Genomic DNA, 12,162 nt, shown 5'->3' with positions numbered 1-12,162 from the left:
TGCTAACATGTTAACATTAGCTTGATTCTGCAAAAAAATAGATCTGTGTATCCTTAAAAGATCCTAATCTAAATGCGACCTTTCATTTGAAAGGAATAAAACAATCAAAAGATATTTAGATATAGATCATTTGACAGCAGTCTGGACTGAAACACTCCCTGTAACTTTAGCATAAATCGGCGGAGCTAAACTACTGTAGGCTGATCAGGTGGATATATGTAAATATGTATGTAAAATTGGTCTACGTGTCATCACAAAAACAGTGAATTCCAAACCGCCTATTTTTGCAGCTTATGCCCTATTTGAGCTGAATTAGTTTTACTGAGTTGGTCTAGTAATGTAATTTGTGTATGATTTGACTGGCTGATTCAGATGGAGTAAAGGGTCTTTTTTTATTATTTTACTGAACTGGATTACTATTACTGAGGGAGCTTCGAGTTTGGTGAATTATAGGAGGTCATTAACTCTGGCATTATTATTTAGCAGACTCATAAAAACTATGGCCATTAAATTACAGCACCTACCCAAGTAAAACTAATCCAGTTCGGTTTTTGCCACACAACATGTCGGTGGTAATTGTGCATCAGGATGTAAATCTGAGATAACACAATACACAGTGCAGATACGATACAGCACATGCCTACATACAATGCACAATATAAAACACTTTCTTATAAAGACAGGAAAATCTTAAAGGCAGAATAATATTCTATTCAGAATAATAACTTTCTCACAACAGAAAAGAAACTATTCTTGAAATGGGTTGTTTTAGGCTGACTACACATAGCGAAAGTGTCATGCAATTTAGTTTCTTGTAATCTACATGAAACTAAATCACACTTGAGTTACATAATGTAAAGCATCCTGCAACTAATTTAAATCTCAGCACTAATACATTTACACTAATAATGCATCATATATTCATATCAAATGACATCAAACGATTGACTGCTCAGGCTGAAAGGACAGGAAAATAAAACAGAACATGGTTTATTGCATGTTGTTTTTTAATTGATTTGTGTATCTGTCAAGTTGCACAGCAATTATGTTTCTTGTAACTCGCAACATGCAACTAGGGGCATGAAAATTTCACAGTGTAAAGCCAGCCTTAGTTTTTTAAGATCTATAGGACCTTCTACAAGGAAGGAATCAAAGAAAGATGGTAAGCTGGATGAGAGGAATCTGAAGTTATCTTTGCTCACTAAAAAGTTCACTGAATATAAACAGGAAGGAAGAGGGGTTCCAATTATATTTGAAGCTTTATGGATAATACCTTGCTTACAATACCTTTGGTGCAAAGCCAAACATTGGTCTAAATACAATAACAAAACAATTACAAAGCGATAAAAGAAAAAGCAATGAGTGAAAATCTCCATCTCATCCAGAGGAATGTTTTGCTGTTCTGCCTGCTGCACTGCAGTGTGTCTTCAGAGCGACAAAGGCAAATCCCGACAGCTCTGAGGAATGTCTGGAGATGGAGATGTTATTCCTGGACTGCGTCTGCACCCAGCCACCGCATGTGGAACACTGAACAGTGGGGAAAAAAATGAAAAAGTCTTTGTGGGTAGCTGGCCAAAGCTGGAATTCACAAGCCTCAGCTTGACCCTCGTTGACTGAAAAGAATAAAGAGCCAACTTTTAATAACCCACAGAGCACATACACAACCTGCTTTTGTCCTGTTCATAATGAAACCCAGTGTTTCATAACACATAACACACACACACACACGCACAGTCCTCCATATGACCTGTGTAAAAAACAACACACACACTTACTGCATGGCTAAATACCTCAAAGAGCAAATAGACAGCCTCCTTTATGAAGAGAGGACAATATATCTTTTTTATCGCTGCATTCTTTAATATAATATAGGCCATATATATAATATAGGCTATATATAGGCCACAGATGCTCCAGGCTCAGATCATGTGGTGTCCAAAACCAGTCAACTTTTTCTTTTTTTTAAAGTCTTAAAGCGAAAAAATCTGTGGTGGAGGAAAAAATGATGTTAAATTCCACATTTACTTCTCACAAATGAAAGAGGAATAAAAAACTTGGAAAGCACACATTCTGTCTCTCTCTCTCTGTATCCCTCCCCCATCTGTTCCATCTTTCTTCACTCTTTCTCTCTTTCTCTCGCCTCTCTTCCTTTTTACTTTGTCTCTTTATTTCCATTCTCTTTCTTTTTTCTCTTTTGCTCTTTCTTCCATTTCCTGTTTCCTTTCTCTTTCCTTTTTTTCTTTCCTCTATCATGCACTCTTTTCTCCTATTGTCTCTCTCTTTCCTTTTTCTTGCTCTTTCTCTAGTCCCCTTTCCTTTCTCTATTTCTTTCTGTACTCTCTCTGTTGTCCCTTTCTCTCTTTTCTCTCTCTTATTCTCTCTCCATCTTTTTTTTCTCAACACTTTCACTCTTTTTCTACCCTTTTACTCTCTCCTTTTCTCTTGTTTGCTTTTTCTACTGTTTTATCTTTCCTTTAACTCTCTCCTTTTCTTTCTCTCTTTTTCTTCTCTCTCTCTCTCTGTCTCTCTCTTTCTCTCTCTCTCTCTCTCTCTCTCTCTCTCTCTCTCTCTCTCTCTCTCTCTGCCCCCCAAGATGTAATCCTCTAAAGTCTTTAACTTTTTCCGTTACTGATCTTGCTGTAATGTTTAGTATACCGGTCCAGCACATATGTTGCCTTATGAATTTTGCTCCAAGACATAAAAGAGAGAAACCACTTCCTTACTGCAGTTAGCAGATGTCTCTTACTCTTTTCTCATTCTCTCCAGCTGATCCTTTGCTCCGTTCCCATTCTCCAAGGCCTCTGATTTGAATTACAGCCTGGGATTTTAGTGTAACTCTAAACAGAGCTAATCAGGCTGAATGAAGTTAGCATTTAATACGCTCTTTCTGACTTAGACAGTAACGGCCCCCGAGCTTTCCCTTCATTCGCCGTCTCATGCTTAAATGACAAACAGACTTTTCTCCACCATGACTCTGAACAGCCACTGCAATTTTCCTGCTTGGCTTGCGGCACGAGCTGGAAAATCCAACCAGATGTGACAAATGGAAGATCCAGTACTGCACAGCAAAAGTTTGGAAAACTTTTAACAAATGTTTTTCTTGTCTGTTTGCAATAATGTACTGACCTTACTAGATTTAATATTTTGTCATGGATCCATTCAGTGCAGTGTTGCATTTATTTTGATATATAGAAGAACACTGAAATTAAAGAAGAATAACAGATTAACTGGCAAAGAAAGGGTTAACACTTGTAAGCTACAGATATTGTTGGATTTTATTGCACAATAAAAGTTGTAGGTGTAGGTGTTTAAAACCACTTACATGTGTCTTCTGAGGTTTTATATGTAATGTTGTTAAAGTTAACATAGAAAAAGAGTTTTCTTTGGGTAATATTTGCCTCACAATGTCCTCTGCCATGAATGGATTTAAAAAAAAAAACATTTTACTGACCAAAACCTTCTCAAAAGTATTGTAAAACAATGTCTCAGGCAGCAAATTCATAATCATTTTATGTAATAGTTTTCTGTGAAGTAGTGTTTAGAGGCATTACACTATTCAGACGTCTGGTTCCTGTCACCACCACTGTGAGCAATTGTAAGTTGCTCTAGTATAAAGCATTTCCGATCAAACAACACTGAATGGCTTTGTTTGCACCTTAATGGTTTGAAAAGTCGGTGGAATTCCCCTTTAATGTAGTTAATAAAGGGCAGTCTGTTCATTAGAAGCAATTGGCTTGATAAGCATTAATAAGGACATAATAACTGCATTACATTAACATAAAGTGTCCACCTAAAATAAAGTGTTCTCATTTTTTCTCAATCGAAAATCAAACATTATGCTACTTGGAGAAATGCGATGTCCCCACACATTTGATGGGCAGTGTATTTCTCCTCTCCTCGCTCTGCACTGCAATGGTGAGCTTATTTTTTCCCTCCAGTTTAATGAAATTGATTTTATTGTTTACAGCATTCTAGATCAGTTTTCATAACCATTAGTGGATTTTTTTTTCAGATCCTGTGTAACTTAATCATAAACTAAAACGGTCTTCATTGCAGTGGGTTTAATGGTCCGTATCAAATGAACCCTTTAAGCCTGTTTCATCTTTCCTCTCTCTCTCTTTTCTTGTTAAACGAGCAAGCGTTTGCCATATGCTGGTGTATCACCCCTCATCCCCGAGGCCTACCACAACACCCATACACACACCAAGCATGACATCGCAGTGTGTGTTATTACGGGTTTTATTGCGCAGAGTGTGTAATGAAAGATCACACAGCTGTGGGATGCAGAGACCTGTAGATTTACCCTTACACAGTGTTTGTTTGTGTATGTGAAAGAAGAAAGACAGGATGGAGAGAGAGAGAAAGAGAAAAGAAAGAAGCTGAGAAAGTGAAAGAGGTAAAGGCGAAAAATTAGAGAGAAAGGGAGAGAGTAAGAAAAGAGAGGAAAAAAGGGGAAAAAGAAAAAGAGAGAAAAGAGAGGGAAAGGAGAGAGTGAGAAAGGAGAGAGAGAAAAGAGTGAGGGGTAACACTTTACAATACTCTTTCTTAGTTTATAAGTAACTAATCAGGAGCTAAGCAGGAATGAATGAGTTGTGCTGCATTAACACTCAAGTAACTACTCTTAACTACCAAGGACTACTAGTTAACTGCTTAGTAGGTAATAGTGAACTAATGATTAGGGTAGTTCACTATTAACTAAACAATAACTACTGAGTCTCATAGAGAATTACTTTGTAACCATGTTTTTTTTAGAATAATTACTCAACTGCTTAAATACTACAGTATTCTGTAGACCAGTCTGCTCACCTCTCATATTTAGAAAAGAAAACACCATTTTTTTCTGCAGGAACACGTGTGCCAGTGTTTTTTTCTGAACAGTAGTTGTCCTTTAAAGTCCTCTTGAGGGCAGGGTCAGTTGAAGAGAGGGCTTACGGAAATATCTGACTGTGTATATGTCCTGCCTTCAAATTTACTTGGTTCTACATATTACCAAGTGATTATGTAATTACTGTCTGTTAGATAATGAATGAGGTGTTGCTGTTCTTCATCAGGAGCTAATGATGATCAGGAACAATATAAAATGAAACAATGGTAACTCATTACTAATGACCTAGAAGTTAATGATGATCTGGAACAGTATTATGAAGTGAAACACATGGTAACTCACCATTAATGAACTAGGAGTTAATCTTGATCAGGAACAGTATTATAAAGAGAACTACATTAGAAATAAAAACCCCTAAAGAAACGATATACTGTAGTACAAAAAATAGTAATAAAGAAATTTTTAAAAAAGGCAAGAGTAAATAAGTTGTTTATTGAGTCCTTTTTAATTTGTGAACAGTCCAAATGTGAAAACATCCCTGAGTAAGCTAGCCATATCATTGAAAATAATACATCCAAACAAAATGAAGTCAAAATCTGTCATTACTACTGAAGGAGAAAGTCTGAGAGCTGAGACTGATCACAGTATGTTCTGCTAGTACATTAATTACACATCTTTCTGTTTCATATCTGAGGCACAAAGTTTTACTGTCTATTAGCTTAGCTCACATTAGCTAAATTAACTAGCTAGCTAGCATGCACTCAATACAGAACATCAGCAGCAGCTTTAGGTTTAGCACTAACATGTGCTTATAATTCTGAAACAACATGGTAAAACAGAAATTGTACACGAAGACCATACCTACTTAGCTCAGATTAGTTAGCAAGTTAGCTAACTGTGTCTCTATATTAGTGCTGCCGCCTGAATAAAACCTTAAATCTGAATCAAAAGACTGCTCTTCTTTACCAGCGCGCGCAAAAACCTCACGGGCACTCAACGGAAACACCAAAGCTATCATAATAAGAGTGCTGTGCTACTCTACTGTTAAATGTAAGTTTATTTAATTCAAAAGAACTCTAAAATGTTTATTATTGTAAATGTCAGATTCTCTATATATTTATACTACTACTACTACTACTAAAAAAAACAACAGGAATGATGAGAACAAGACAAGATTGAGACTGAGACAAGATTTTTCAGAATTTAAAAATAAAAAGAAAGAAGAGAAAAACCACTAAAAGGTTCCTGATCATTCATTATACATTATATATAGATGCATATTATATTTATAACATATTTTGTAAAACTAAACATTAAATAATGTATAGACTGAAAATATTGTGAAATATTATTATATAATAATATTAGTCCAATTCTGCATTATACCTTGAATGGTAGATTATTCCCTGTCCCTTCTTCTCTAAAATCTATTTGGAATCACTACCTAAGGTCAACAAAATATAAACCAAACAACATACGTCCACTTTTATTATTAAATGAAAACATTCTGATCTGCCCAGTTAAACTGTCATGGAAAGATCAATTAGACTTTATTTAAAAATAAAATATAAAATAAAGGGTCCTAAAGTTACATTATCTGTGGGACAAGTGTCAGATGGTCTACAAAAAATGTAGGCAAAAATGTTTTTTTCATCCAAGTACTTCAAATATGCAACCATTTAAGTGCATCTTGGTCAGTGCTTATTAGCAAGTCTTCTATCACCACAATCCACTACCACTACTACCACTGATAATAATAATAATAATAATAATAATAATAATAATAATAATAATTATTATTATTATCATTGTTGTTGTTGTTGTTGTTGTTGTTGTTATTGTTATTGTTATTGTTGTTGTTGTTTTGTTGTTGTTGTTATTGTTATCATTTATTATTACTGTAGTAGTATATATACATAGAGGTTTTGACATTTAAAATAATAAACATTTTAGAGGTCTGTTGAATTAAATAAACTTACGTTTAACAGTAGAATTGCATAGGACTCTTATTATGATAGCTTTGGTGTTTCTGTTGAGTGCCCATGAGGTTTTTGCAAGTGCTGGTAAAGGAGAGCAGTTAATCCTGTGTTCTCAGTGGATTAATTCTGTTCATATTTTAGTTCTAACTTGCTGTATCTCCTGATGTATGATGAGTGAATCAGACTCATGGCAGACCCCCGAGCCGCTAATGTGAGACTTTTGATTCAGATTTAAGGTTTTATTCAGACGGCAGTACTAACGTAGAGACACATTTAGCTGACTTGCTAACTAATCTGAGCTAAGTAGGTACAGTCTTCGTGTACAAAGTCTGTTTTACCATGTTATTTCAGAATTATAAGCACGTTAGTGCTTTATTAAACCTAAAGCTGCTGCTGATGTTCTGTATTGAGTGCATGCTAGCTAACTTTAATTTAGCTAACGTGAGCTACACTAATAGGCAGTTAAACATTGTGCCTCAGATATGAAACAGAAAGATGTGTAATTAATGTACTAGCAGAACAGTCTCAGCTCTCAGACTTTCTCCTTCAGTAGTAATGACAGATTTTGACTTCATTTTGTTTGGATGTATTATTTTCAATGATATAGCTAGCTTACTCAGGGATGTTTTCACATTTGGACTGTTCACAAATTAAAAAGGACTCAATAAACAACTTATTTACTCTTACTTTTTTCAAAATGTCTTTTAATATTTTTTGTACTACAGTACATTGTTTCTTTAGGGGTTTTTATTTCTAATGTATTTCAATTTATAATACTGTTCCTGATTATCACCAACTCCTAGTTCATTAATGGTGATTTACCATGTGTTTCACTTTATAATACTGTTCCTGATCATGATTAACTCCTAGTTCATTAATAGTGAGTTACCATGTGTTTCACTTTATAATACTGTTCCTGATCATCATTAACTCCAAGTTCATTAACATTGAGTTACCGTATGTTTCACTTTATAATGTTGTTCCTGATCATCATTAACTCCTAGTTGATTAATGATGAGTTACCATGTGTTTCACTTTATAATACTGTTCCTGAGCATGATTAACTCTTAGTTCATTAATAGCGAGTTACCATGTGTTTCACTACTTCTACTACTGTTCAGAAGAAACACTGGCACACGTGCTCCTGCAGGAAAAAATGGTGTTTTCTTTTCTAAAAATGAGAGGTGAGCAGACTGGTCTATGGAATACTGTAGTATTTTAGCAGTTGTCCCATTTGTAGGCTGATGTCCAAATTGGTTCACACTACCAAATATGAAGATGTCCATTATCCTTTTAAGATTTCTGATAAAAAACAAACACATGAGGGACACCAGTCAGTACAGTGTGGTGTGATGACCCCAGCCTTCTCTGAGGATACCTGTTTCTGTGAATAGAAATGGAGAATATAATCTATTATATTGTAGAGAATGCACACTGTGTAGTGTATTTTACTACTTTTAGAAGTGTTGGAATACACTACATGAGTTAGTAGTTCAGTAGGAACCTTGTCAGACTCAGCTATTGAGCAATTAGTGTTGAATTGATCTGTAATTTGAGTAATTATTCTAAGAAACCATAGTTACAAAGTAATTCTCTATGAGACTCAGTAGTTATTGTTTAGTTAATAGTGAACTACCCTAATCATTAGTTCACTATTACCTACGAAGTAGTTAACTAGTAGTCCTTGGTAGTTAAGAGTAGTTACTTGAGTGTTAATGCAGCACAACTCATTCGTTCCTGCTTAGTTCCTGATTAGTTACTTATTAACTACGAAACAGTATTGTAAAGTGTTACTGAGTGAGGGAAAGGAGAGAGAAAGAGAAAGGAAGATAGAAAGGAAAGAGAATAGCGTGAGTGGGTGCATGTTGTATCCATGGTTTATTCATTAATCTGTTGAACTCATTTGTTTCTTTCCTTTTTGTTCTTTCTTTTTCATTCATCCGTTGTTTTCTAATTTGACTGATTAGCATCGTCACTAGGCTACCTCTGCACACATACACACACAGCACTTCTACGACCCTTTACTAATCCAGTACATCACAGTGAGAGAGAAAGAGAGAGAGAGAGAGAGGTAAAAGAAGTAAATCCCTCCAGCACTTCCTCAGTCTTGCTAAAAGTAAGTGTCTCGTGCCTGTAGGTCGTTTTACAGTGCTGTGATGAGGAGTGGAGGGATTATTGTCTTTCCTCTGCTTTTCTTCCTGGCTTATTTCAGCCTTTCTGTTGTTCTAAGCAACTCTTTAATTTCTGTACCCCTTTTTTTGTGGTGTCGTAAAGAAAGAGAGAAAAAGAGCGAGAGAGGGAGTGAGAGAGAGAAATTAGTGCAAAGTCCCTGAGCTCCTGTGATTATTCCCCCACTGGACACAAAGACAAGTGTTTTTTTAGACTTCAATCAGTGAGTGATCGAGTGTTAGTGGATAACAGTGTGGTTTCACTCACATCACACAGATCTGCTTAACTTTTAAAGTGACTGATGAAAATGAAACTCTATGCTATGGTATTAGGATCGTTTCTGTGGTTTTGAGAGCATGTAGCAGAGCTACAGTAATGCAGTATGATCATCCATTTCAGTGGTAATGGACTATATAAGAAATATAAGTATTATTAATACTGAAATGCACTTCAACAGTGAAGAACATAAGCTGAAATATATTTAGATACATTTGTAATCTTATAAATAAATGCCTGCAATAAAGACAAAAAAGTTACAGAAAAGACAAAAAGATGCAGTTACCATCCAGCCCATCCAATACTTAGTTTATCTAGTCAAATCAATTAAACCAAACAACATGTCCATGCACCAAGAAATCAGGAAGCAAGAAAACAAAATATGTGTATTTGTATTTATTCCAATGTTATATACCATTTTTACTGGCAAAAACACACTGACAGCTCAGTTTAAACTATTACTAATATACTATATACTATAACTAAACCTGGCTGCATAGTACTTTTCAGACTTTTCTTACATCATTACTGTCACAACAAAACCTTGTATTTTCAAAAAAGCAAGTTTATAGAAGAACTGGAAAGTGTTCTCAACTTTCAATGTAGGTTAATATAACATGATTTTATTCTTTCTCATTTTAGAGCATTTTAATTGGGCTGTCATTACATTTTGACACAATAAGAGCACCTGCCATTTGCAAATTAGATAAAAAAGGAAAATTACAAAAACAGTGATGATAACTTATCTTAGAGTGAGAGTTTGTGCTTTCAAACCAATAGAATACTTTGGAGAACCTCTTCAAAATAAAGTCAATAGATATGTTGTATGTATTGATGTCACACTGATGGCTTGGTTGTAAAATATTTATCACTGCTTGCTTTTATACTTTTGGATTATTCAATACATTTTGACAATATTCATATATAAGTACTTATCTCCTTTTGAGAATTAGTTCAATGATGTCCTGTAAAATTACTTCCTTATGAGTGGCAAGATGTTGTTGTCCTAGTAAACACAGGTACACCCTGTGGAGTGTGAAGTCTTCTGACCTTAATGCCTCCATCTGCTCCATGTCCTGTTCTGCTTTGATGTTCAGGTTCTTCAGGAGGAGACAGCCATCCCAGGCAGTGACTTGAACCTAGTGTACCTGAGCTCACGGGCCGCTGGCTATCGGCCCGTCCTGAAGGTCACCATGACCCAGGCCACCATTCCCTTCAACCTGATGAAGGTGCACCTGATGGTGGCTGTGGTGGGGCGGCTCTTCCAGAAGTGGTTCCCTGCAGAACCTAACCTGTCATACACCTTCATCTGGGACAAAACGGACGCCTATAACCAGAGGGTCTATGGCCTATCCAAAGCAGTAGGTGAGTCAGGGGCTTATTAGAGTGTTGCAGTTGCCATACATTGAAAAAAAGGAACACACTGAATTTACTTGACTTACATCATTTCCACATCAATGAATATGTATCACATATACATATATTACATAATATATTACATTGACACAGTTATTTCCAAACAAAGAAGCAAAGGAAACAATAGACAGTTGAATCTAGGAAATTCAGCGCATCACTTTTTTTCAGTACACCTTAGGAAATGTAATGGAAAGTCAAAAATATAAGTGCATTAAAGCTGATCTAGGAGTAAACAGTTAGGTGTAAATCCATGCCATATTCTAAATCTATGCTAAAAGCATGCAGGAGGTACTGCATATGGTTGCTATGGAGCAGAGAAAGATCTTTTAATTTTTTCCAGGTTGTCACATACTCTAGTGTCACTGTGTTTCATGGCAGACTAACTTAATATGCACACATAATCTTGGCAGTCCTATGTACATAATGCACTTTGCAGCCTGTAAAAGTAACAGAATATTTGCCACTACATTGCATCACTGGCCTTTGTAGAGCCACATTCCATTAGCAGAGGTTTGGGCGAAACTTTTGACACCAGCACTTTTTTCTTTAATACAGACTCTGTAGACCTTGTACTTTATTTGGCTTTGATAGTGTGTAGTCCCTTGGTGCTGTTGTTTTGTGGTTCACAATTATCTTTAATTCAGAATGACCATCATTATAATAGTGATTAATAGACTTGCATGGAATTTGTCTAAGCATATTGTGTTGGACCATTCTGAAAGGTTTTGCAGTACTAAAGTAAAAAGAAAAACGGTAATGTTTTTTCCTTCTTTTCTTTTCCATTCTGTTTCTTTTTTTCCACAGTTGAACCTTGAACTTGACATTTTAACATTGGTTTTAACAGTGTTTATTTTCTTTGAGCTATTTTGCTGTGCAGTTATCTGTATTTATCAAGTATTGCTAAAATTAGCATTACAGTTTGCAATATTTTTATGGACTTGGATGGATTTTGAATGGATTTTTTTCTCATTTAGGAATGCACTGATTTTGAATTTTTATGTTTAATTGCAATTTCTTTACAGCCAGATTGGTAGATGTGTATTGGCCCGATTCAGCCTTTTTTTTAAACTGAAACTTGCTCTGTTTGGACTACAGGAACACAAAACACACTAGCACATTTCCAGTACTTTCTGTTACCTAAAGTCACCATATAAGTAGTGTTATTTTACTTATTAATGAACCAGACTGTCATTTTTCATTGTTAAAATCAATTGCTTATTTGAATAACTAACATGAATACAATTAAGTGCTACTTTGAAAGCAAGAAGCAATTGACTGTTTAGCACAATGAGCCATGTATAATCACGCTATCCCATTTTAGTGTAGATTGGCAACAGCTGTAATGCAGTTACATACCTTACGTTATTCCTAATCTCCTAAAACTGCAAAATGGCAGCACATTCTGGACTTGCAAATGCAAATTTGAAAACACTAATTAAGTTATTTATTTACAATTGCATTTCACATGTGAGTGTGCATTATTTAAGACATAATTCA

General features: G+C 35.4%; 1 protein-coding gene across 3 annotated transcripts in view; it reads left to right on the top strand.

The window, feature by feature from the left end:
- Positions 1-12,162, top strand: part of tenm3 (teneurin transmembrane protein 3) — a 452,242-nt gene that overhangs the window by 368,951 nt on the left and 71,129 nt on the right. For all 3 annotated transcript variants that reach the window (XM_036574879.1, XM_036574878.1, XM_036574880.1), the window contains one exon: positions 10,347-10,614. In XM_036574879.1, the coding sequence (XP_036430772.1) occupies positions 10,347-10,614 (268 nt within the window). The remainder of the gene's footprint in view (positions 1-10,346; positions 10,615-12,162) is intronic.

The sequence above is a fragment of the Colossoma macropomum genome, unplaced genomic scaffold (assembly GCF_904425465.1).
Source record: "Colossoma macropomum unplaced genomic scaffold, Colossoma_macropomum, whole genome shotgun sequence".
Taxonomy (NCBI): Eukaryota; Metazoa; Chordata; class Actinopteri; order Characiformes; family Serrasalmidae; genus Colossoma; species Colossoma macropomum.
Note: the sequence above shows the minus strand (reverse complement) of the source record. Positions and strands in the feature narration are given on the sequence as shown.